General features: G+C 38.2%; 3 protein-coding genes across 12 annotated transcripts in view; 2 read left to right on the top strand and 1 right to left on the bottom strand.

Moving 5' to 3' along the window:
- The window catches only part of SNAP23 (synaptosome associated protein 23), a 28,071-nt gene extending 24,743 nt beyond the window's left edge, over positions 1-3,328 (top strand). For both annotated transcript variants that reach the window (XM_019725404.3, XM_019725405.3), the window contains 2 exons: positions 688-832; positions 1,964-3,328. In XM_019725404.3, the coding sequence (XP_019580963.1) occupies positions 688-832; positions 1,964-2,029 (211 nt within the window). In that variant the 3' untranslated portion in view covers positions 2,030-3,328. The remainder of the gene's footprint in view (positions 1-687; positions 833-1,963) is intronic.
- Positions 3,329-5,964: 2,636 nt separating this feature from the next.
- LRRC57 (leucine rich repeat containing 57) lies at positions 5,965-27,139 on the bottom strand. 5 transcript variants are annotated; one of them, XM_088797166.1, is made up of 6 exons: positions 27,117-27,139; positions 11,065-11,170; positions 10,820-10,958; positions 9,986-10,254; positions 7,782-7,967; positions 5,965-7,321 (listed from the first exon to the last, which is right to left on the bottom strand). In XM_088797166.1, the coding sequence occupies exons 2-6, from the start codon at positions 11,146-11,148 to the stop codon at positions 7,280-7,282; spliced, it is 720 nt and encodes a 239-aa protein (XP_088653292.1). In that variant the 5' UTR covers positions 11,149-11,170; positions 27,117-27,139; the 3' UTR covers positions 5,965-7,279. The 5 variants fall into 5 exon arrangements, with proteins under 5 accessions (XP_088653292.1, XP_019580957.1, XP_074183963.1 ...); XM_019725398.3 differs by lacking the exon at positions 27,117-27,139 and adding an exon at positions 11,420-11,556; XM_074327862.1 differs by lacking the exon at positions 27,117-27,139 and adding an exon at positions 11,401-11,503.
- HAUS2 (HAUS augmin like complex subunit 2) lies at positions 11,538-23,466 on the top strand. Of its 5 annotated transcripts, XM_088797168.1 has the most exons (8): positions 11,538-11,671; positions 16,593-16,685; positions 17,051-17,120; positions 18,440-18,572; positions 19,917-20,025; positions 21,638-21,782; positions 22,212-22,262; positions 23,022-23,158. In XM_088797168.1, exons 1-7 carry the CDS (start codon positions 11,579-11,581, stop codon positions 22,244-22,246), a joined length of 678 nt encoding a protein of 225 aa, XP_088653294.1. In that variant the 5' UTR covers positions 11,538-11,578; the 3' UTR covers positions 22,247-22,262; positions 23,022-23,158. The 5 variants fall into 5 exon arrangements, with proteins under 5 accessions (XP_088653294.1, XP_019580961.1, XP_088653293.1 ...); XM_019725402.3 differs by lacking the exon at positions 22,212-22,262 and having other exon boundaries at positions 23,022-23,200; XM_088797167.1 differs by lacking the exon at positions 23,022-23,158 and having other exon boundaries at positions 22,212-22,396.
- Positions 27,140-27,158: the final 19 nt, after the last annotated feature.

Here is a 27,158-nt window from a genome sequence, read left to right on the forward strand (position 1 = left end):
GATGGGTATAGTTATGCATGAACCCTAACTCATCAGTTAAAAATAGCATTTATTCCATTTTAAAAAGGCATTTAAAAATCTGCCTTCTGACAAAATGTTGACAGTGGATATTGAACTTCAATGATGGATTAATTTTTATATTTTTCAGTATTTTCCAAATTACTGAAGTTAGCTGTAAATAGGAAAATGTGTTTTAAAATGTGTCATCTAGAGCAGAGGTTGGCCAGATCCCTATATCTATAAAGGGTGAAATATTAAATATTTCAGACTTTGTGGGCCATATGGTCTCTGTCGCAGTTATTCAACTCTGTTGTAGGGAGGTTTGTTAAATCACAGATTGTTGGGATCCACTTCCAGTTTGTTTCAGTAGATGTGGAATGGAGTGTGAAAATTGGCATGTTTTTGTGTCTAACAAGTTCCCAGGAGATGCTAGCAATCACAATTTGAGAACCATTGTTCTAGAGTTTTTTCTTAATCTTCTCTTACATGGCTGTAAGACATTGTGTTCTTTTTGGTCAATCTTTCAATTGTTAACTATAGAACGTTTCCAATAATGGTACCCTACCTTCCTTAGAGTCTAACATTTGCTGAGAGTAATTTGGTGGCTTATTTTTATGAAAACTAAATCCAGACTTAGTCCATTTATAAATACTGAAAAATACTGACCTGACTATATTTTTGTGATAGTATAACTAATGATGCCAGGGAAGATGAAATGGAAGAGAACCTGACTCAAGTGGGCAATATCCTAGGAAATCTAAAAAATATGGCCCTGGACATGGGCAATGGAATTGAGGCTCAAAATCGACAAATAGAGCGGATCACAGAAAAGGTAAAAGCTTCTCAGTGCCATAGGAAAATGAAACATGCAGTACAGTGTTTTTGTAATGGATATCTGTGCCAGATACTTTGGGGGAGAATAATAGGATAAGATCTGTCCTCACCGGTATTAAGAGTTTGGATGAGGCGGCCAGTTCTAACACATTGAAAAACAAACGCTAAGTTCTCCTATTGCATGACAGTTGGTTCATTTTGAAAACAAGACCTTAGAATGAAGTGGTTTTATTTAAAATTTCACATTTGAAGCTTAGAATCTCCTCTAACCTTTATTTTCACTGTATTTTTGTTGTTGCTGTTTTTCCTTCCCTCAGTAAATTAGCTTTTGGAGTTTTATTTTGTTAAATGACAAATTAGTAAGTTACTGAATCTTCATCTCCTAAATCAGAAGGTAAAATCAGTTCTGCAGAATGGTTCTTGTGGAGTGGACACAAAAGTAACGGAAAAATGGGATTGCCATTTTTTTCACTTCATGTAGTGTAAGACACTGAAAGTGAAATTGTGTTCGGCGTTTGGATGTGTCACATCTAAAAGCCATTCTTATTGTTACTTCATTAAAATCTGAGTGTACTTTGAAGGATGGGATGAGTTTTTAAACTTGGCTGTCCAAGCACTTACAATGGCATCATTGCTATCCTGTGGGTATAGGCTACATACTACCCATCATTTTAATTCAGACATTGATGTGGATATGGTAATACATCTGTTCCAAAGATCTTGGGGAAGCTTATTTTAGTCTCTCTGGATTAGACCTCGGGTAGGTCCAGATGGGATTCTATGACTCAGTTCCAGGGACTCCCACAAGGTCCAGATCTGTAGCAGAGAAGAGCATTGTTATATTTCATTGCATCTGAAATGGCATTGATTATAAAGTGCACCCTAGTTTCAGACATGTTAAACTATGACAGAAATGTTATAGAATTCATGAAATACTGGCAAGTTCTGTTATACCTTTGTCAATTTATATTCCCGTTTTTCCAAATGAATTTGATATTTTTGCCTAAAATGAGTTTTGTAATGTGACTTCCTGAATTTTGTGTGTCGCTTACTCCAAGTATATGAAATTTAACTTTTATTAGATCAACTTACCTTGTGAAGTAATGCTGTTGTCTTTTCTTTTTTTCAGGCTGACACCAACAAAGATCGTATTGACAATGCCAATGCCAGAGCAAAGAAACTCATTGATAGCTAAAGTACTGCTGTACTTCTTCACGATTTATTCACTTGCCTAGCTCTTCCTCCAAAGTCATTGCCTTTCAGAGTTTGAAATTTTGGTTCCGCACTCTTCTAATCAGGAGATAATGTGGAAGTAGGGTGAAGAGTAACAGCCCCCTTATTTTTTTATTTTCTCTCTTTCCCTTGAGGGTAGGCTGCTGCTCAGGCTTCTAGTATTTTCTTTCTCACTTTATACTCGTAGATTGGTCTCCATACATCAAATGGAGTGTTGTTTTTTCACCCTCGTTTACTGTAGCAGGTTCTTCTGCTTTCAAGATTTGGAAGTATTGCCAAAGACAGCCATAAAAAAGGAAGCTAGGAGCATGGGTGAGGGAGTGCAAGAAGGAGAAGCAAGAGGTAAGAGGTTGTTACCTCAGAAAACTTTCAGGCCACAAAGCAAAAAGTTGCATAGCCACAGTAAAGATTTAGTTGGGTTTAGTTTTTAATTTAAGTTGCAGTTATTGCCAACTTAGGCTAATACTTGGTTTTGGAGCTTTTATACATAATTTTTTTTTGTCATACATCACAACTTTGCAACTTCTGCTTCAAAAAAGAATAGAAGGAGTTTTCTTAAAGTGAGCTAAATTCCTGAACTCTTTGGTGATTCATATATGTAAATAGAGTCTGTGATCACGTTTCATATTGCACCATGCAGGGACACTTTGTGTAAATGAATAGCTTTTTATTTTCATATTAGTATCATGGTTCTATTACAGGCCTATTAACCTCATAAATTTGTTATTAGCCTTTGAAGAAAATAAATGTAAATATGTATGTGTAACATGAGAATTTCTCTCTAAAGCAGGGCTGAAAATTTTTTGGAAAATTTTGACAAAGTATATTACGTGAATTCAGATTTACCTCAATGCAAGAATTATGTTTTAGATAGGAAAACAGAAGCTTGTTTTGATCTCAGGTAGTAAGATTGTTAGATTGCTTTGAGTTTCATTGTAGAATTTAGACTTTTAAAAAGCTAGAGTTCTATTTAACTAAAAGTGATTTGGAAAATTACACCTTTGTTTTGATTACTAATTGCATTATCATTCATTCTCGTAGCCTTGTGTATTGAACTATGTTCAGAATCACATTTATTTAGATCCTAAACAGTGTTATAAGAGTCTGATTGGTATTTGTCACCTTTATTTAAAAGGTAGCACCAAAAAAAAAAAAAAAGCCACCTGTACACTTCAAAGCTATTAATGTAATTGGTTTGACCAGTAACCACTGCTTAATCCTTACAATTAAATTTTGTAACTAATGGAACTGTTCTTTCAAATAGGTAAGTGTGTTTCTGTGATTGTTTTGGGTGAGGGGGAATCATTTCATTAGCTCATATTTAACAAATTGAGTAAAAAAGGTCCATAAAACAAGAAGCAATCCAACAGCTGCCTTTGGCATCTTTCCCACTTTTATTGGAAATACTGACAGCATTCTCCTTTCTATGATTTGTCATGAGGTACATTTTAATCATTACTAGTTTTTTATTCATTTGCGCCTAAATATACTAGTGACTGAAAGGATAATGTTTATAAGAGAGAACTACAACCCACTTGAGAAGATACAGTTAAGATGAGAATTTTCAAAGGCTGAAGAGGAAACTAGTTAAAGTGAGGTTCAGTTAGGCTCTCTGTAATAGATATGCTCCGTGTCAAAAGGAGTAGTTTGGCAGGTGATGGTACATATATAAAGTGAGAAGGTTTAAAACACTGAGGATTGTTCTATACCTAAATCCCCTTCCTAAAAGCATTTAAAAAAATATTTTTTTAACAGTTATAGCTAAAGGAAATAGTTTTGAGAATACCAATATGCTACCTCCACAGTATAATTGGTAAGTATGAGCTTAAGCACCAAATTGTCTGGATTTATACTCTAGCTCTGCCGTTTGCTGGCTGAGTAACTGTAAGGCCATTTCTGTGCTTCAGTTTCCTTGTCTGTAAATGGAGATTAACAATTCCTACCTCAGAGTTATTGCAAAGACTCAACATAATAATGCAGGGAAAGCACTTAGAGCAGGGCCCAGCTAATGTAAGAGCTTAATAAATGATAGCTACTGTTTGTTCTCTCTAGAATGGATCTCTTTTTGGGTCAAGGATCCCTTTGTGAATTTGATGAAAGACAACACAGACTATTTCCCCAGAGAAATAGACACACAAACATGAATCATGCATAAATTGGTCTTGAAAACCCATCCATGAATCTCAGATTACAAAGCTTTTCAAAGATTGTGCTACTGAGAAAGAAGAGGGATGAGGCCATAGAAATTAGGCCCATAATACACTAGAAATAGAAGCTGTTGACTTAAAGTCTTTTCTGATTTTCTTCTGTAACATTGTTTGGAAACTTGTTTCCATTACTTCTGAAAGGTAACTGAAGTGGTTAACACAACCTTGGAGTCACCTGAATTCAAATTTTGGTTCAGTAATTTACTATCTATGTGACCATGAGCATAATACTAACTTATAACTAAGGAGTTAAAATACAGTATTCCCTACTGAAATTATTTTTTTTAACCAGTAGGCTCCTTCTTCAAGTTTCCAGTCTTATAATGACAATGATATTTATCCCCTATAGTGGTGTCTTTGTTTTCTTCCTTCAGTTTTAATTCATCCTTTAATTACCACTACAGCTCTGTATCTTTTCATGCCATGTATGGATTATGAACATCCCCTTAAATTTCTATTTCCCAGACATCCTATACTCACCTGTACTTAGAATTAGTTTCTTTAGGTCACTTTCTTACTAAAATTCTAAGTTATCCCAGTTACATTCCTAGTCAGATTTGTATTTTTCAGATTGATACCCAAGTTCCTTATTCTCTAGTTGTTTTTTTACCCTTTTTAACTTGTCTGCTCCAAGCCTTTCTTTTTGGTACCACTTGGTAAATTCTATTTTAATACCTTACAGATGAAATAAAGGGCACCGTGTGAGTGCTTATTCTGTCCTGGGCACTATGCTGAATGCTTTTTATGTATCTTTTCACCACATCCTCATAATTTACCTGAGAGGTAGGAGGTATTGCCCCTGTTACAGATGAGACTAAATGGCTCAAGTTCATAAAGTTAGTAAATGACAGACTTTGGATTCAAACCAGGATCTTTTCTGACTCCAAGACTTATGATCGTATTCAGTATTCTAAGCTGACTTCCATGCAAACTCTAAAAGAATGTGGGTGGGGGGGCGGGGGGTGGGGGGTGGGAGATGAGGGTAAGGAGGATCGAATATATGGTGATGGAAGGAGAACTGACTCTGGGTGATGAACACACAATGGGATTTATAGATGATGTAATACAGAATTGTACACCTGAAATCGATGTAATTTTACTAACAATTGTCACCCCAATAAATTTAATTTAAAAAAAAAAAAGAATGTGGGTGACTTAGAGTAGTCTAGGTCAATAGAATGTGGGTTTCTAGCCCACAAGTCATCCTACTTTGTTAGCTCATATTTAAGTCTAAATACTTGTGTACTATAACTTTGGGTGTAATACTTTACATAGTTCCTGCATTCAAGGAGCTCAGTTTAGCAAGAGACAGTTGAATATAGAATGTGAGAGGTGCTGTTGGAACAGATGGAAGAGCAATTAATTTGGCTTAGACTTAGAAAGTGGCTTAGACATAGGGAAGGAGCATGTTAGTAAGAGAGCATTTCTGACTGAGCCAACAATGTAAAGGCAGCTAAAGGTGAAAGACATTGCACTGTGTGTCTAAAGAGCAGAAAAATCTGGTATGACTAGGTAGGCAAAGGATAGTGAAGAAAGTATCCGGAAATAAGTCTGGGTCTAAGTTGTGAAAGGTGACTGTCATAGGGATGGGGACATTTAGGTTTAATTTGAAAGTGCTGATTTAGTAGATGATAAGTACTGGTAAAATACTTAGAGAAATGTTAATTGTTCAGTGAAAAGACCAATAAGATTAATTAAACATTAAAGTTTATTTTTAAAATAACTTCATTTAATAATGATAAACTGGCACCCCATTCCTCCCCAAATTGAGAAACAAAATAACATGGGAAAAAGATTTAAAGTCCGGAGACTTCCTCATATATATTAAATACTAGGCTGTTAAGACCTCTTGACTTAAAGGTTAAACTAGGTTTGTAAAATGAGAACTGTCAATACATGGCATGTACCTTTGTACCTTCAGTATTTCTTAATCAGCATGGATCCTATACCACAAAATGTTTCATCAGTCACGTGAAGGCATCACAGTACTCATGCAACCTGAACAGGAAACGCTTCTTTCTAATCAGTTTACTTTCAAATAAAGGAGCACTTACAGGTTAAAGTTCTCATGTCTTCCTTTTAAAGGATTAACCTTTCTTCCAGCCAAAGTTTTTTACAAATTCTTTATTTAGTTTATTCTCTCATTCAGAGAATGAACTTGATAAATATAGGTTGTTTTAAAATATTGTGGTAGTGTTTTGATAGGTAATTTGATTAGTATGGTTATAAATACAAAAAGGGAACAGGATTACCAGAAATGAGACATTATTTCTAACAAAGATTCAGGAAAATCTTGATTATTAAAACCCCTTGTATCTTACAAGTTTTGCATATATGGTTTTAGCTCTTCAGAGCCCTCTACCAATAAGGCACCTGCAGTAATTAAGAATTTGCTACTGCAGCCTTGGGGAACATATCTTACTCTTGTATTGGTGCTTCTCTGACAAAGTACACTTCTAATCAGGACAGTCACATTCATGTACATCCTAAATTCCAAGTATAAATACTGTAACTGAACTGATAGACTGGAATAAAATCAGAAATCTTTAGTAGCTTTTCACAAATTATTTGAATTTCAAAAATGTTAAATGTTAACAAAGAGATGGAATGGCAGCTGACTTTATGAAAGTTGACACGTTGAAACGAAACATGAAATTTCAAGCTGAGGTGTGGAGCTATTCTATTACCAGGCGGCACCCCATCACTGTAGAAATAGCAACTTGCAACTGGTTTCTTAAAGCCAAACTTATGATGATTTTGAAGATCAGCATTGTCCATTGCCCTATCATGACTCAAAATGGAGAACTCTTTCTGTCTCTTGATTCCTTTTAGCTTATTTGAGATAAGCTCTGGAAAGGAAAAAAAATCAAATAAAATGATAACCTACTGGAGTATCAGCAGCTCACTGCAGATGTCCTTGACAACAACAAGCGCCTTTGATTCAGCCAGATTGCAACAGGTTCCAAATCAGTGTCCTATAAGGATTCCCATGCTCCTGGAGAACATCATGCAAACTTCTTCTTGGTGGCCGTGTACCTCTCCATGTACTAAAAATCATGAAAGAAAAATATGTATGTAGTATTTTGGCATGAGCAAATAGTAGCCTATTTGGGACTTGGGTTTTTATATGATTTTTTAAATTTAGATTTTATTGGATATGGTCCTTCATTTCCTACAAAATCTACCTATTCTAAATGCAAATTTAAAGTACATAGTTTTGGGGTCTTTTAAATTTTTCAATGTTTTAATAGGAAACCTATCAAAAGACAAAGATGCTTCACCATACATGATCTAGAGAAAAAGTTATCTTGGTATAATACAAGAATTTGTACCGATATATCTTGGTACAGGAATTTGATTCTTAGAACATCTCCAAAATGGGAAACAAATCCTGTTGACAAACAGGATTATACAGACAGCCTCTAGCTGTAAACATTTATGTGGGTTACTTCACTGTTCTGTTCTCTGGAGCAGAGACTAGAAATATAGAAGTACACTAATACCCACCTTATCATAGCCTTCTAGTTCTCGAAGTTTCTTTATTTCAAAAAGGTTGCCTTCCACAGCAAGCAGACAGATCTGGGAATCACTAAGGATGCTTTGTGGAAGCATGCTGAGCTCCAGGCAGTTCTCTTCGAGACGAAGAACTTTCAGGCGAGGACAGCAAGATATCTTTACTGAGACCTGAGATATCTATTGAACAACCAAAAACAATAACAGGAAAAAGCATAAGTACTGTAATGGTTTTTTACTAAATTAAAACAAAAAACCTGGACTTGACTATTTGTCCTAGTTTTCCTTTTACCGCCTCCATTTTCTCACTACCTACTCATTCCAGAAGCCTCTGTCATCTGGCTTCTGTTAACTACTCCTCCACTTTTTTTGGGGGGAAGGGAGGGTTGGCTTTTTAAAGTCCACCATTGGATTTTTGGAAGTAAAATTTTCTGATAAAAGCAGAAATTTGAGAATCACAAGTTTAAAGAAAAATGTTACCTGGAATCCACCACCATAAACATTTTGGTACATTTACCGCAAGTCTTATATGTGTATAAAATGTTTGATTGTATAGCTACCCCTTCCTTGAAACTTTTGTTTCTAAGTACTGGGTTTTTCTTCCTCTTGAATTATTTCTGATTTTTGGCTTCCCTTCGTATTCCTATGGACATTTTTCAGGCAGTAGTCACTAATACTTAATATTTGATCTTTCTAAACTTTCTCCTACAAAGCTCATCCATTCTTAAAGCTATCGTTCTGACCTCAGAATCTATCTACATTTCAAACTTCTGACCTCTATTCCACTCGTGTCTCGTTTTTAGTACATTTCCATTTGGGTGATGCACCAGCATAATCAACTCAGCATGTTTATTCTCAATAGCACCACTCTTCTTTTAGGCCCTCAACCTTAACAACAAGCAGTTATCTTTATTCACCTCTTTTGCCCATTAAGTACTCCACGTCACCAAATTATATTTATTTTGCCTCATTACCAAACCATTACCAGAGAACTTGTTAGAAATGCAAATTCCCAGTCCACGTCACCAAATTATATTTATTTTGCCTCATTACCAAACCATCACCAGAGAACTTGTTAGAAATGCAAATTCCCAGACCCCACCCCAGACCTACTGAATCAGAAATACTGAGAGCAGGGGCCCAGTGATCTCTTAATGGGCTCCCCCGGTTATTTTAATGCACGCTAAGATCTGAGAACCGCTGGTAAAGGCATCAGCGTAGGTGAGTGGAGTGAGTGCTCCACTAATCCTTGTTTAACAATGGTTTCCAAGTTTTTTCCAAATATTCACTTTCTTTTTCTAAAAAGCTCAAGAACATACAAGAATAGCCACTTAAGGAAAAGATGAGGCCAATCTCCTCAAAGACAGACTAAATTTCATAATAATGTAAGGTCACTACAATCTAGTTTCATCCCAATAAAACTTTTTGCAATGATTGGAATGTTCTATGTGCGGTCCAATATGGTAGCCACTAGCCACATATGGCTTTTGAACAACTTAAAATATGGCTAGTGGCAGCTGGACTTGAATTTTTTAATTAATTTCAATAGCCGCATGTGGCTAGTGGCTACTGTATTGGACTATAGATCTAGAAGCACCAGAAAAACTAAAGGCCACCTGGTAGTCTTCATTATGTTTAATGTTTACCATCTGCCTTCTGTCTAAACCAAAGATTGTTTCTCCAGTCAGACGCATATTAACCAAAGAGCTTCCAGAATAATGGAAACAAATTCCAAATATTGCAATCAAAGCTGTCCAACAATGAAATGGGCTATCTCCAGAATGCCTATCACTGAGAGTTTTTTCAACAAAAGCAAGATACATACTTCACAAATGTCAAAAATAGGACAACTGAATTACCTTTGATGTCCAACTCTGAGAACCTAGGACTTGAAGCCTCTTTTCAACTCTTCCTGACATAGCTAGCTCCTTGCTAGATGACTAGAGGCATGCTTGAGGAGGACCTGAAGAACTCTTCAGGATTTGTGAGACAGTTTAGCTTGAAATTATCTCACTGTTACCCATCCCACCCTCCAAGAAAATACCTACATGACAAACACGCAGTGTCTAAACTAACTCTATGGCACTTTGGGCTTTGAAATTAGTCCAGCCCATAAAATACCTCTCAATAGCTTCTGATACCCAGCTCCATGATGACAGTTTACAGAACAACCAGCTAAAACCCGTTAACCTCTAGACCTGGTTCTGGTTGAAGTTGAGTTCGATGACCTGCAGCTCCCCCACGATGTCAGGTATGCTTCGAATCTGGTTCTTAGAGAGATCCACCACATCCAGGTGCCGCAGGCTACAAAGCTGGGGTGGTAGTGCTCCCAGCCGGTTTCCAGAGAGGCTCAGGGTCTTCAGCGCTGACAATTGCCCAAAGGTAGATGGCAGCTCTCTCAAGTGATTATTGTTGAGGCTTAGCGTTTCTAGTTTTTTCAGATTGCCTAACTCGGCAGGAAGAACAGCTGGCAAAAAAAAAAAAAAAAAAAAAAAAAGTAAAAAAGTGAATCTGACAGCTGAAAAACAACTTTGATGAAGTTTATAAAAACTATATGGCAGCCTGCTATGCCCCTTGTTAATACACACAATCCTCACGTGCCACTTTTTAAGTATCGCATTTTTACCAACATAGACTTAGGAAATGAGGGTGCCATCGAAATGCAGGAAAGCAGTTACGTGTATAATGGCTCTTTGTAAAGGGGCCTCCGCACAATCTGACAGCAATTTTGTGGGATTTGGAAGGGCCTCCCCTTCCCATTCCACTCCCCCCCCCCTTCCAAACTGGCAACAAAATTAGTTGTTTAGATGACAAAGATGGTCTTCCCTTTCAAATTATCCCAATACCAATCATTACACCACTAGAGGAGGCTTGTAGATGTAATTACAAGAGAGAGAGCTTCAAGGACTCTGACATTCTCCTGCGTCTTGAGCTCTCTGAACGGTTTCATAACAACAATCAGCTTGTGAGAAAACACCACCCTTCTTAACAGCTGATCAGTAGCAAAAGCTTCCCAGACGCAAAAGCCATACTCAGTTCGTTGTTGTTCAAGGAGAGGCTCTTCAGCAGAATGAACTTCCCTATAATCATAGGCGGTAGGCTCTCGATCTTGTTGTTGGACAAGTCGATGGTCCTGAGATTGCTCGTCAGTTTCTGCAACTCTGAAGGGAACTGGAGAAAAGGGTTCACAGCACGGAGAATCCCTCACCAATGAACTTCACCGCCCCCGCCGTCCCTCTCCCTTTAAATTCTCTGGTCGGGTCCCTCCCAGTCTCACCTCGGTCAGCCCACGGTCCTTAAGCTGAAAGACTCCAGTTTTCTGCGCGGTTTCCACATGAGCGCGGAGGGCACTGTTTCCCATCCTAGCTCTGCAGCTCGGGTCCCTGCGGGAAGGAAGTGCAGCTGTCACCCCCTCGGTCCAGGCACCCAGCCACCCCGTCGGCCTCGCGGCTGGGTCTCCTGCCCCGGGTGTCACCTGCAGATCTCTGGATCTTGGGGCCAACCCAAGAGTGGCAAGGAAGAAAGGGAAGAACAGAGCCCGACCACTTTTGCAGTTTTTCCGCGGCTACACGCCGCTAGGAGCTGACGGAGGATCAGGGAGCCCTGGACTCGCCTCCTACCCCTCCGCTCACCGCCCGCTCCACAGAAGACCCAGGACCCGCGCTCGCCGGGGATGCGCTCTCCAGGCTTCCGCCCCAACGGAAACGCCCGGTGACGTCATCGAGCTGCGCGTCGCCTGCGCCTTGCGTTCTACTTATTTTCGGCGGCGCTCGGAGAGGTGGGTCTGAGCCATGGAGGCCGCGAACCCGTGGGACGAGGCGTCCGCGCCAAACGCTGCCAGGCTACTGCTGGGCCGTTTCGTAGCATCGGGGTTGGTCACTCAGGTATGAGGGCAGCGATGGCGTCGTTAAGGCGTTGCCCACTGTGGTGACCGAACATCACTCAAGTGGTGGTGCTGGCTGGGGGCTGTACTAGCATAGAGGCTGATGGAGCCCCTTCCAGTCCACAGCAGATACCATTCTGCAATGGGGCTTAAGCGTAGTAGATGGTAATTCGAGTAGACGATGTGTCAAGTGTCTTATCTGCAGGCGACTATCCCAGGTCAGTTCGTGGGAGACAGTAAAGACCAGTGTTCACCCGCTTTTTTTATCCAGTGATTCTGCCTCTAAATTGTAACGGGTGGCGGGATTGGGAAATACGGGATTGGGCTACTTTAGTTAAAATATACGTTCGCAAATGACGCTCGTTTGTGTGAGATGTTGAAAGATATTTGGGGCGGAAGGCTCGGTACAGGAGAGCTCCAGGGGAAGGGCACATCTTTAAGGTAACCCCCCGACCCCCCCAAAAAAAAACCGTATTGGAGAAAAAGATCCGAAAGGCTAGAACATGAATGGAGGAAAAGATTAATTTTGAGAAGGAGACCAGGGAGATTAGCCCAAGGGGAGGTAGTTTTAGGTTGGGCAAGAAGAATATGTTCACAGGCCAAATGGAAGGAACCAACAGAGGGAGCAATGGAAGATGTGAAGGAATAATAGAATGCAGGTGGCAGAAGTGACCAGGGAACGTGGAATTAAGGGAAATACGGGAAAAGAATTTTTTGATGAGGAAGTTGAGAATTTCACTAAAAAAGGAAACAGAAAAAAGTAGAAAGGTGAAATCATCTGCAGAGATTAGCAGTATAAACATGATGGAAGATTTATGGAAAATACTCTTTATACTTAGAAGAGTCACGAGAGAATTTTACTGCCTTACAGTATTTTTAAGGTAAAGAAGCTAAGACCTAAAGAGCCCAAGAAATTTGCCCAAGGTCACTCAACTAATGACGTAGCATTAGATACTAGAGCGCTCCCTTTTCTGACATAGTGATCATCTCTAAGATGAACTGTGATACATGAGACTGTGACACTGTCTTCAAAGTGTTTAAACTTCAGTTGAAGAACTCTTTTAAATTACTTGAAGACCTAGTAACAAGACCTTATGCAAATATATGGTGATGGAAGGAGAACTGACTCTGGGTGGTGAACACACAATGGGATTTATAGATGATGTAATACAGAATTGTACACCTGAAATCTATGTAATTTTACTAACAATTGTCACCCCAATAAATTAAAAAAATAAATTAAAAAGAAAAAGACCTTATGGATTGTGGGGGGAACGAGGAGTAATGAATGCATTGGAAAATAGAACATACCACAGCACTCACTAGTTTTCACCTTCCTTCTCCTGTGTTTTCTTCCTACCAAGTTGCCTAGTACTCTCACTTGTTACCAGTTCTGTAACAAAATAATTTGATAACTCATACTGTAATGTAAGACATTTGGGACGTATCCATCTGGAGCTATTGGTGTAAGTATAAACACCTAAACTAAAGGAGTAAGTCTCGTGAGAGAATTTTAGGCATTGATGGATGAGCTGTTTGTTGGAGTGGTGGTTGTTTGGGGGAAGGACTCTTCCTAATGTCCTTCAAGAAACAATAATTAGACAGTTACCTGTCTTCCCTATAGGTAAGACCTGCCAATCCATAGTTCCTTAAAACCATTTTAAAATCTTACTGCACAGCTCGTCCCGATGAGGAAACTTATGGGTCTGTAGCATGATTTCACTTTCAACAAATTTTGCATATGAAAACCTACCTTTATTAGGATTCAGCATTGATTCTTTCAAAATGATGTATTGTGTGATCCCTTTAAACAGCCCATCCCTTAAGTGCACATTAACCTACGTGCATTAAAAATTAAGAGTGATGCTTAAAACTGACACGATACATCTCTTCTAGAAAACAGCTTGTTTGAGCTTTCTTCTGTTTTGCTCTATCCATTAGAGAATTACTTAGTGAAAGAAAGGTAGGGTTAACTGTCTGTAAGATAACGAGGTATTTGCTTTCATTTATGCCCTAAGACTGCTTTAGTGGCCTTACATTCTAGATATTTTTTAGGCAACTTTGATTGAGTCATGACATCTTGATCAAAGCTCTCTACTGGCAACACATAAGATAAGGATCTGGACCTACAAAAAAACCAGACTCTACTATTTTCATATGTATGTATTTCCTCAATATGTGTCCTGTCCTCCTCTGCACTCTCGCTCCCATTTTAGAGCCTCTGCTCTTCTCTGTTGTACTGCTCCCCTTTTAATGTTCGCCAACTAGCGTTCAGTATAAAGAAGGGACATAAAAAAGAAGGATGCCTACAGGTGTGTGTGTGTGTGTGTGTGTGTTGTGTGTGTGTGTGTGTGTTACACAGTGTTCTCAGGGTTTTTATATAAGCATAAAGGTCCTGGATTTCAGCTGCATGTGCCTAGCAAAAGAGTAAACAAATACCATAAACAGACCCCTTTTCTCAGGATTCCTTTCATTCTCTAGGGTCCCTTTGCTCCAGTGGCATGTAAAGTGTATAATATATAATGGCAATAGTCAATGGTAAAGATTTTCTGTATTCCCTAGTCCTTGCTTTTTAAAAATTTTATTTAGGTGTAGGGCTAAGTTACAATCTTCAAATAATTAGAATTTCTGTTTACTAGAGGAATTCGGCTGCTCTTTGTTCCTCCTTTTTGGCTCTCCCCTTCTTGAACATTCTTATTTTCCTTCTGGTTTCTTATACAAGTTCTTGGCTAAGCTCCATTACGCAGTTGTTGAACCCAGCAGTTTACTAGTTTGCAAATGTGCAACTAAGATCAGTGAATACATATAGAGAGATGGGAAGATACCAGAGAGTGAGTAAGTTACAATGAGAAATGGGAGATGTTTTACTTTCATTCACCTTCTAACAAAAGGGGGAGAAGAAAGAAAAGTAAGAGAGTCAGGCTGATATGATGGAAATACAGAAGATTTGATTGTATCATTGCAACCCTGATAACAATTTGCAGTGTGAAGGTGGACTAATAACCTCACCAATCTTCAATTTTGCCGTCAGTAAAAATATCTTGTTATCTACCTCGGTGAATGGCATAAATACCTGTTCAGTCACCTGAAGCAGGACCCTTGGAGTCAGTAATAACTTCACCCCAACTACCCCTGACAACTAGTAGGACTTACCGAGTACGTCTTCCCAGGGACTCATATCTCTGCCTTCCTTTCCTTTTTACCTGCTACTGACCTAGTTCCCATTCTCATCTTCTCATCTGAAATGCTGTAGCAGCCACCTGTCTACGTACCCATCCTCCAGTCTACTCCTCCACTAGTGTTTTTTGTTTTATTTTTGTTGTATTTGTTGGCTAGTTACCATAGTGAGGTTCTTTTATTATAGCAAAATCCACATAACATGAAATTTACAGTTTTAACCATCTTAAAGTGTACAATTCAGTGGCATGAAGTACAGTCACAATGTTGTGAAACTATTTTCAAAACTTTTCTTTATCATCCCCAGCGGTAACCCCATACTCATTAAGCACTCATTCCCCATTCCTTCTCCCCAACCCCATTGGTTTTATTTTTCATTCTACCCCCATTTAAATTTCTAAAATATGTATTGTATGTAATCATGTTACTTCTTCAGCAGAAAACTTGCAATTGCTCTCATTTCTTCATTGTGATTGCGTGTCATAGCTATCAAGATCTTCCATGATTATGCAGGAAACTGTTTCCAGATTCATCTTCCCCTTCTCACATGTCTATTAGTACTAACACAGTTTGGAGTATTTATAATAAGTTCTTTCTATCTAGAAAACTTTTTTCTTCCTATCCATCATGAGCTTGTTAAGGGCAAAGAGCTTGTTTCATTCATTCTTGATTTTTTTTCCATTGCGTATCTTAACAAATGTCTATAAAATTGGTTATTATCAGTCAGCAAACTTGCTGTGAAGGGCCAGAGAGTAAGCATTTGAGGCTTTTCAGTCCACACGGTTGCAACTAGGCTGTTATAGTGTGAAAGCAGCCAGAGATAATAAGTAAATGAATGAGAAGTGGAGTTCCAATAAAACTTTATTTCTGGACCCTAAAACTTGAATTTGATATAATTTTCATGTGTCACAAAATATTATTTTTCTTTTCATTTTCCCCCCAACCATTACAAAATATAAGTACCATTCTTAGCCTGTAGGCTGTACGAAAACAGGCAGTGGGCTGCATTTAGCTCATGGGCTCTAGTTTCCTAATCCCTGGCCTATATGATCTCTAAAGTGCTTTCCTGTACTGACATTGTAGAAAAGCAGAAAAGGATACAGAAAATTATGGATGAAGCCAAGGGATGAACAAGATAATATTCTTATTCTGAGATAACCTGCAATTTAAGGAGGCAATATAACAGAATGAAAGGATAAAAAACAGGGTAGCCTTTTTAGAAGAGTAATTATGCCTGGACAAAACATCCCTTTATCTAAGACAGTGAGAATGTGAAAAGAGATAATATGAACGATGTGTAACCAATAGAAGTCATTTAATGAGTCAGATAAATAACTCCCTGGGGGGTAAGGGTGGGAGTGGAGTGTTTGATCTTAGCCCCAGGAATGTCCGAGAGTCTAGGTTTTGGTCTTTTGTGTAGAGGTGATTCTCTACCAACCTCGGAATCCTCTGATAAGCTATCAGTAATGCAACTCTATTGTGCCTGATACTTTAGGAAGTAATACAAAGTGATTAAGTCTTCGTTTATTCTTAATTTTTAAATGTTTGGGCAAAGGCTTTGTGATAGTGGTGGCTTTAAAAACAGGAAATACACATCGCTACTGTTCTACTCTATACTTCATTTTTCAGGGCCAGTGTTGGACATTATATATCCTCATGTTTTAGACCCCATGGGCATGCTTTTCCAATGTACATAGAAACTTTTTTGTGACATATTACTGCTTTCTCTGTTCACTTTTCAATAGGAGATGCTAAATATATCTAAGAAATCAGCTTCTTGCTTTGTGAACTTCTCCAGGCTACAGCAGATCACAAATATTCAAGCTGAAATCAACCAGGTAAATTATGTTGAACTTTTTACTTTATACTTCTAGTACAGGAAAAAAAAAAATCTTAGTTTGTTCCACCAGCAATTCTCTTGCACTTAGAACAGCGTCTAGCACATAGCCAGGTAGGTGTTTACTTACAGTAGTTAATAGTAGTTGTAATAGTAATAGTAGCAGTTAGTAGTAGTAGCAGGAGCTCATGGCTCGAACACCAAAATGAGAAGCTTCAGTAAATCCCCTGGGCTGTCGTAACAAATCATCCTCCCACCCCTCTTAAATATTCCTGGGTTAAAGAGTGTCCATTTTTATCAGAGTTTAAGCCTTCACATCAGGGTACTTTCTGAGTGATCTAAATATTATTTTTGTTTTTCCTGTAGAAAAACCTGGAAATTGAACTTCTAAGACTAGAAAAAGATACAGCTGATGTTGTTCATCCTTCCTTTTTGGGTAAGTGGTTTGGTTAAATGGGTAATCATTGGAATTTCATCTTTTTCTTAGATTACCTTAAATAAGCACCAGGCATTATGATACACCATTATTTTTCCTGGTATTTCCCCCAAGCTAACCAAGTTTTCTATTTCTGTGTCCAAATAGAAGTCCTGTTGGCATGACTAGTGCAAATTGCATAAAAAGTGACCAATGTAGGAACTCCTCAAAGTCAGGAGAGCTTGAAAGACAAAAAAGGGCTGAGGAATTTTTCAGATGAAAGGAGCCTAAAGGGACATGACAGCTAAAGCACAGTGTGGTCATAGGTTGAATAATTGGTTAGAAAAATCTTTTTTGCTATAAATGACATTATTGGAATACTTAGTGTTTAAATATGGGCCATATTAAATATTGGTAGTGTTGTGTTAATGTTAAATTTTCTGAATTTGATACTTTAATGTAGTTATATAAGAGAATGTTCCTATTCTTGGGAAATACTTGCTGAAGTTTTAGGGGTAAAAGGTCCTAATATCTGCAATTTACTCTCAAAAGCATCAGCAAAAATATATGGACGAGTATGGAGAGAGAGGCAAAAAGAAAATGTAGCTAAGTGTTAACAGTTGGTGAATCTAGGTGAAATGTATATGAGAGTTCAGTGAGCTATTCTTGAAACTTTTCTGTAAGTTTGAAATGTTTTGAAAATAAAAATTTAAAAGAAGGGGCAGCCAGTTAGCTCAATTGGTTAGAGTGCGGTGCTCTTAACGACAAGATTGCCAGTTGGATCCCCACATGGGCCACTGTGAGCTGCGCCCTCCGCAACTAGATTAAAACAACTACTTGACTTGGTGTTGATGGGTCCTGGAAAAACACACTTAAAATAAATAAAAAGTAAAAAAAAAAAAAAAAACATTAAAAAAATATTTTAAAAGAAAAGGCATTTGGCAGCTATTAACTGAATTCTGGGGAAAATATTGAAATAATCAGAAATAGCTTATAAGACAAATGTTTGTTTTTTAATGTTTGCGTAGAATATTAAAAGCAGAGACGAGAAAAGAAACTTTGTGAAGAATACGACTCTGGCTATAAAAACTGAACTAGTGGTAGAGTTGAAAAACACAAAGAATTTAGCACTGGGTTTGGTTGTCAGTAGCAAAAGTAAGAGAAAATAGTTGAAAATGAAATTGATATTGGTTTTAAGGATAGCGAAAGGGAGCTATTTAGGAGGGAAATGGAGGAATAATCTTTGGTAGAGTCAAACCAAAGCAAAGAAGAATTTATTAGCGATTTCAACATGTACTTGTCCTATTGCTAACTGTAATCACTGTTTCTGGTTTGTGTAGATGAAAAGTGTCATACTCTGCAAAATATGAATAATCATTTGGAAGCAGTGCTAAAAGAGAAGAGGTCACTCAGGCAAAGACTATTGAAACCTATGTGCCAGGAAAACCTGCCTATTGAGTCTGTTTATCACAGGTCAGACCAAAAAATAGAAATGAACAGTTACACATGTTTTCTGAAGGTAGTTTAGACCAGTAGTCATCTCATCACATAATTCATTAAATAATATATTAGTTATTATATCTGTTAACATTATTGTTGATGCTGACACATTAAACCAGAAAGAAAATCTTTTGCTTTTAAAGAATTATAGCTATGGTGAAAACAAAGGCATTTCTTTCGCCCGTAGTGTTTTGGGAATTATAAATAATTATTTTCATGAAAGAAATTAGATCCGTAACATAGAGTAAGATGGGTAAAAATCACTTTTATTAAGTATAGACTGTTTTCTATGAAGTAAATTTATTATTGCATTAATGTTGCCTCTATAAAAATGGAGTTTAAGCAGAGACAGATGAAAACAATGTCAACTAAAGGAGAAAAAAAGACCGAATTCTGGTCCCATATCTGCTGTTTATATGCCTCAAAGCCTTGGGCAAATGATTCAAATTTTTGCCTCAGTTTCCCAATGCATAGAATGGGGATGCTCTTCCACATAGGAGTATTGCAAGTACCAAATTGAAGATGTAAGTTATTAATAATAGTAATAATAAAATAAAGAAGCAGGCATCTGGGGATCTGACTACTGATTTTCTCCACTAGTGCCTCACTAGCTGACCCTGAGCAAATCAGTATCTTCTCTTAAGTGTCAGACTTTTTATCTTATAGTAATATAACAGGTATACAAATCCCATTCTTGTGGATATATTCAGTGTTCAGTACAGTAAAATACCAATGATGTACATATTATACATTATATATATAAGAAGTACTGAGTAATGATTTTTAAAGCATTTTGCAAATGCATAGATTCAAAGTAGTTTTAGATGTAGGCTATTTCAGTGAAGTACAGTTATCCTTATTGCCTTCACTGTTCACCAAGAATAAGTAGATTGAAATGGAATGAAGTTTTACCTAAGGAAATTCCTTTAGTTATATGAGAAAATTGTTAATACTGAGGTTTGTCTAATACTAGGTTGGCTTTCAGATATGATGGTATTGTCTCTGTTTTTACGTTTGGATGACAAGTTAATTCCTGTTTAAAATGAAAAAGAAGTACCCTTTTTTTTTTAAAGTATTTTAAATTTAATATTTGATTCTTATCGTAAACAAGAGTTACATCGTTTCATTATATAAGTAGAAAAAGAAGTACCCTCTTTTTAGAATCACTGATATTTCCAAGAATGCAGAAATATTATTAAATCATTGGGTTGATTTTATTATATTAAAAGGACTCCTTAATAGTTCTAATTAAAGGGGGGAAAGGGAACACAAAATAAACTAAAAAAAATTAATTGGCTTTTGTTCTTCCTCTCTCAGATATATGGTACATTTGCTGGAGATGGCAGTGACTTTCATTGAGAAATTAGAGACCCATCTTGAAACAATTAGAAATATCCCTCATTTAGATGCAAATCTAAAGAAAATGGTGAGTATTGACAATAGCATTTAAGTACCTCATCAATTCCTTACATTACTTTTAGCTATCTTTAGTTCCTTTATATTAGATCTCAAATGTATGACCCACTTGTTTAATTATTTGATGGTTAATATTACGAGTGAATTATTTTTTAATCAAGATACCTTTTTTATATCATTTTTCTATAAAAATTATTTTACATTCTTTTATTTCAATATTTAATAAATACATATTATCTTCATTGTGCAAGGTCTCATGAGAGATACAGATAGGACCAATCTCTGACCTCAAATTCTCAAGGTTCAGTGAGAGAGCTATACCATACTTTCTACTTTATAGTATTATATTTGCACAGTGAGTGCAGCAGAGAATTATAAAGAAGATGCTATCTATTAAGCACAGAAAAGGGAGCAATTACTTCCACTTTCGGGAGACTGGGAGTAGGATGGGGGTAGAACACTTCAGTGAAGTTTTATACAGGAGTTAGTAGTGAGCTGAATCTTAAAGAATCGGTGAGACTTGGACCTGCATCAGAAAGAATAGTTCGGCCAAAAGCAGCAGTGCGAGGAAAGACATGAAAATTAGAGAGCACAGGGAGTTTGGGGGAAGAGTGGTACTCTAGTTTGGGTGATGCTTAAAGGTATTGAGAGGGAGATTGACTCAGGGTTAATTTATGGAATGCCTTGAAAACCAGACTAAGAAGGTTAAACTTTGCTGTCTGACAACTGGGGAACCACTGAATTTTGTTTTGTTCTTTAGAGAAGGGAACAGAGGAGTGACTTGACCAGAACTGTACTCTAATCATGGCGAGAATAGGCTGAGCCTTGCCCCTCTGTGGGCAGAGCATCAGCATCAGCATCACTGGAAGCTGGTTAGAAATGCAGAATTGCAGGCTTCACTCACCTTAGACCTTCAGAATCTGAATCTACATTTGATCAAGTTTCTCAGGTGATTCCTGTGCACATTAGAGTTTAATAAACTGTGAGTTAGAGGATTAGGCAGAGGAACCAAAGGCAGAGAAACTTGGAGCATAAATATAGTCACTCAGATAAAAGATTTAAAGCATAGGAATACAAAGGGTTGTGTAGATTTGTAGATTTGGAAGGTCAAATTTCTAGAATGTGACTACTACCTGGACAAGGGACATAGCCGAGGTAACGAAGTTTCTAGTTTTGGTGACTTGAAGGTAAGTAGGAGCAAGAGATTAAAGAAGTTAATGAGTTTGTTTTTGATATGTTGTACAGATAGTAAATGTTCAGTCATTGTTTGTTGAACTACATATGGTTAAATAGAGTTTGCAATGAAGTCGATATTAAATGTACATCCAGATGAAGATTTCCAATAGACTGAAATGTGGGGCTGACTTTTAGGAAGGAGGTTAGGTTTAACAATATAGATGGAGGGTCGTCTGCATTGAGGTGGAAACTGCAGACAAAGGAGAGCTGAACTCGCAAAGAGGAAGTGTGTACTCTAAGATAGGAAATGGGAGAGTGCTTTGTATTTAGGGGCCGGGAAGATGAGGCGTTAACCTTTGGTATCATAACCATTTGTGATATCATGATGATGTATTAATGATAGACATAATTTCTCTCCTATTTTCCCCTTCTTTCAAATGTTGCAGAGCAAAGCTTTAGCCAAGATGAATATTTTGGTGACTGAGACAGAAGAACTGGCAGAGAATATACTCAAGTGGCGAGAACAACAAAAAGAAGTTTCCTCTTGTATCCCCCAAATATTAGCTGAAGAAAATGATCTTCATAAACATGGTATTATAACGCCTTCTTTACCTTTTACTTCTAAAGTTCATGTTTAAACTATTAATGCCAAGTGATTCAACTGTTTATTTTTTGCTTAATTATGTGTAGTCATGTGAAGTCCATTTCTAGTCAATGGGAACAGGGGTATTTATAGGCTTTGCTGCTAATAATGCTGAAAGAGCCCTTTATATTGAAGTACTAAGATTCCAAGCACTAAAATTTTCTTTGTTTTTCATATATTCATTCTACTTTTCAGTAAAACTTGTGAAGATCAAATATAACTATGATTATTTATTAACACAGTGTATATCCATATTTCCATATCTCAGGCAGCAGACTCTATTATCTTTTTTTTAATGCTTGTTTATGATTTATAAGCGTCTTCTTCAATCTGAAAGTATGTTGATTATTCCTGTGTGGTTGTCATTAAATGTGCAGAAACGAGTAACATAGCAGGCCTGACTATCTTTTGAAAGACTTGCTTGCAAGGTGGGTCCTTTACTGGCATCTGGGAACTTAGATTTCAAGAGGGTTCTTCCACTCTCACTGATACGAGTTCTCTGTGACTAAGCTGTTTGTACAGTGGGGTTTGTGCTGAACACCTGCTTTCCTCCTGGGAGTCTAGAATTTGGGTACATGCTAGGCAGAAGATACCTATGTGACTAGCCTGCAAAAATAATCCTGGGCATTGCATCTCTTTCATGGTAAACATTTCACACATGTCACAACTCAGTTGCTGGGGGAATTAAGCACATCCTGTGTGACTCCACTAGCAGAGGACTCTGGGAGCTGCGCCTGGTTTACCCTGGCCTTTGCCCCATGTGCCTTTTCTGTTTGCTCTTTTGTTTCACAGTCATGAATTCAATGATATGTTGAGTCCTGTGAATCCCCCAAACATATCATCAAACCTGGGTGAGGTGGGTCTTGGGGACCCTGACACACTAAGCAATTTCCGAGGGTGTTCATTGGCAGCCTTAGGAATGGGCAAAGAAGAAGGGTAGAGCAAAGCAAAGAAAAAGGCACATTATGATAAAATGGTTTACTTTACAAAATGCTTAAATATTTTACCTATGAGATTATTGTGCATAAGGAATTGATATACTAAGACTTACTAATACTAAGCCTCAGGATGTATTCATTTGTATCAGCACTATAACTACCTCTGGCTTATTTTTAGACTTGGGGTTTGCTTTTGCTTTAAAATGTGTGCATCAGTATTTTATACTATTGTATTCTCTGTATCACCAGGGTTCACTGATCCTTGTGTTCATCACACTCCTTAAGACAAGAAGACCTCAACACAGTGGATGAGTAAAGTAGTTGTTTTGGCAGGATCGTTGCCAAAAAATACCCTACTAAAACAACCAGGGATCATGTTTTGAAGCCAACTTTGCTGACTTTTGCAAATGAAATGTAAAGAGTGGTAATAATATCTTAAACATTGCCTAAATACTTAAGCAAAACTTTTAGTTGTATTTCATTAGAAATCTGTTCAAGCCTAACTTTGGTTTCAGATATTTTCCTATGCTTTTTCTTCATGTGATTTGATACACATACACACACACACTCTCTTAATGACACATAACGTGTCACCACAAATATTGATGTGCCTGGTTGTTTTGGTTTTATTTTTGTATTTTGTCTATTCTGTCTTTTTCAAAATAAAAAATAAATCTCTAATTCCTAACTGAAATTTTGTGGCCCTTGCCTGAATCCTATGTGATAGAAAGGAAAGATTCTATTTAGTTTACACAGTTAAGGTATAGACGTAGTCTGTCTGATTCACAAAAGCTTGAGATAAAAAGTTGAGCCTGAGGTCTATTTCAAAGAGAAAAGCTAATTTAGTAACATGCTAGAGTCAATAAATGCTGATTTTTTTTATGCAGCTTTTAGACCTATGCGTACTAAACACACAAGCAAAAAACAGTTCTGGAATGTCTTTCTATTTATGCTAGGAGGTGTGTGTATTTGTGAATTCACTTCCAGCATGATAATGATGCCACTTTGTGAGGATTATTCTGGAGGAATTGAGATGCTGCCTGGTTTTTCTAACATACTTTGTATTTTACTCCTTCCTCTGATCTATGATTGTGCCAGACTGACCCCTGTTATCCTCTCAAGTCTTTAATAAAATCAGGTGAATAGGAAAATCCAAAGGGTATTTTTTGGGGGGATTGGAGTTTTTTTTGAGAATTTTTATAAGTTTATTTGAGCCAAACTGGCAACATGCCAGGGAGCAAGAGCTCAGGTGCTCCAGCCCAAAGGGTTTCTTGACATGCAAAATATGATAGAGTTGATATTTAATAAAACTAATTATGGTGGAATTTCCTGAGATATCTGTAAAACAAATGAATTTATATAAAAGATTCACAATTCAGAGAATCCATTTATGTAATTGAGTTCCTTTAAAAAATTAGTATAAAGGGAAAGTTAAGGTGGCAAAGTAGGTAAATGTTGTACTTGCCTCCACATGACCAAATCAAAATTACAACTAAACTACAGAACAACCATCATTAAGAATCGCCTGAAGTCTAACTCAACAGAAGTCCTACAACTAAGGATATACAGAAGAAGCTATGTCAAGACTGGTAGGAGGGGCACAGATGCAGAATGGGCTGGTCTCACACCCATGTGTGGCAATTAAAAATCGAGAGGGATAGAGGGATATCTCGGCTGTGGAAAGCGAGGGGTCCCAACCCTATACCAGACTCCCAGCCCAGGGTTACAGTGCCAGAAAGAGAAGTCCCCACAACTTCTGGCTGTGAAAACCAGCGGAGATTGTGGCTGAGTGAGACAGGGCTGCTGGAGTCCCAGGTGTTCTTAAAGAGCCCATGCATGGACTTACTGATGGACTCACTCGCTCTGAGCTTTAGCACTGGGGCAGCACCTCAAAAGGTGCCAGGGACATAGGAGGAGGAACTGAATTTTCTGGCTTCAGGGCAACAGCTAGAGGGACAGCTTTCTCAGAAGTACTGGCAGAAGCCATTGTTCCTTTGTTGAGCCCTCCCCACTCCCAGCGTGCAGATAGGCAGGCACCATTTCTGAGTCTCCAACTTAGCTACACCATTGGCCTCACCTAGCAATTCCCTGAGATCCCACCCCACCCAACTTGGAAGCCTACACAACTGCTTCCAGTGGTTTTTCCATACAAATGGCCCTTTTTGGCTCAGGTTGCACTTTCCTAAAATCTCTCAAAGGTTCACAAAACCCAAAGAAGGAGCATCTGGTCTTGGTGAGCCCCATGCCTCTTGCCCCAAGCCCAGCATTGGCAGCAGCCAGTCTCAGTTGGAGACTTGGCCTCTCCCAGGCATCTCCAAGCCCAGTGTGGGTGGCAGCCATCTGAGGATTGCTTTGTGGCTCATTCTAGGTAGCCTGGGGCAGGGCAAAGGCTGTAGCTAAACGTGGCCTGCAGCAGGATGCCTCCCAGGAGGCCCTGGGGCCAGCATGCCTGGTGACTGGCTTCAGACCCAGCCAGAGCACCAGCCAGAATAACAACCAGCTGCCTCTGGACGACACACACAAAGGGACTGTTGGGCAGGCACCAGAGCCCTGCTAAAGTGAATCCTGCTCTGCAGGGTCAGCCCCTGCGCAACAGCTCCTCCACTGTAGTCATGGCCAGTCCTCACAACCAATTAGTCTAAAGGTCAATCCCTCCCACTGATTGTGCAAACAGCAACCAAGTCTCAACTATAATAGGAGGACACACACAATGCACACAAGGGACACATCTGCAGCACCTGGCTCAGGTGACGAGGGAGACTGCATCACTGGGCTCCACAGGACACCTACTACATGAGGCCATTCTACTAAGACTGGGAGACATAGCAGCTCTACCTAATAATAGAAACAAACACAGGGAGGCAGCCAAAATGGGGAGACAAAGAAATATGTCTCAAACAAAATAATAGAAGAAAGCTTCAGAAAAATAACAAACTGGAGACATTCAATCTACCAGATGGAGTTCAAAGCACTGGTTATAAGCATGCTCAATGATCACAGTGAGGATTTCAACAAAGAGGTAGGAAACATAAAAATGGAAATAGAAAACATAAAAAAGAACTAGTCAGAAATGAAGAATACAACAACCAAAATAAAGACTACATTGGAGGGAATCAACAGTAAATTAGATGAAGCAGAGGATCGAATCAGTGATTTAGAAGATAATGTAGCAGAAAGTACCCAATCAGAACAGCAAAAAAGAAAACAGAATTCAAAAAGGTGAGGACAGTTTAAGGAGCCTCTGGGACAACTTCAAACATACTGACATTCATATCAAAGAGGTACCAGAAGAAGAAAGAGACGAAGGAATTGAAAACCTATTTGAAAAAATAATGAGGGAAAGCTTCCCTAACCTGGCAAAGGAAATAGACATATAAGCCCAGGAAGCACAGAGTCCCAAACAAGATGAAGCCAAAGAGGCCCACACCAAGACATCATATTTGAAATGCCAAAGTTTAAAGACAAAGAGAAAATCTTGAAAGAAGCAAGAGAAAAGCAATTCGTTTCCTACAAGGAGCTCCCATAAGACTTTGCAGGCCAGAAGGGATTGGCACAAAATATTTAAAGTGATGAAAAGCAAGGCCCTACAACCAAGATTACTCTCCTCAGCAAAGCTATCATTTAGAATCAAAGGACAGATAAAGAGCTCCCAGACAAGATAAAAGAGTTAATCACCACGAAACCAGTATTACAAGAAATGTTAAAGGGACCTTCTTGAAGAAGGAGAAGGAGCAAGAAGAAGAGGAGGAGGAGGAGAAGGAGAATGAGAATCAAAAATATGAATAATATGGGGGAGGGAGGTTATCATTTTGCTTTATCACATATACAGGGGAAGAACCAATAAAGAAATTGTTTGAAAGCAGATATTATCAGATTGGTTCTGCGAAGTATGAAATCAAAGTTGAACAACCAAAAGAGGTGAATAGGCAGCAACAGTAACAACAAAAAAGAAGGAAGAGGTGCTGCAGCTGGTGGACAAGGTGGTAATGGGTCATGGCTCAGACCAACAGAACACTTATGGCAAGGTATCTCCAAGGGGTGGCAATTGCCAAGACAATTACCAACCATATTAAGGAGGACATTGGAGAAAGCAGGAGGAGATTGCTAAAATAACCCATCTTGCAGGATGACATTGAAGACTGATTTTCTGTTGCTCTAAGATGATTATTTTGTAAGACTTCCTAGTGTGCTAGACACAACTGTATCCAACTGTATATAGTCACCAATTAGTTTTTATTTTTACTTTGTCTTTGGTTATCTTTGTTATGACTCGATGTGGATTTGTGTTTATACAAATTTTATTTGTATGATTTCATATTAAGTCTCAAATAAATGCTCCCTCACCTTGAGCTGAGCTGCCGCTGAGCTCCCAGATGGCTCAGTTGG

Source organism: Rhinolophus sinicus, chromosome 3, assembly GCF_057876585.1.
Source record: "Rhinolophus sinicus isolate RSI-liver-muscle chromosome 3, RSI-T2T, whole genome shotgun sequence".
Classification (NCBI taxonomy): Eukaryota; Metazoa; Chordata; class Mammalia; order Chiroptera; family Rhinolophidae; genus Rhinolophus; species Rhinolophus sinicus.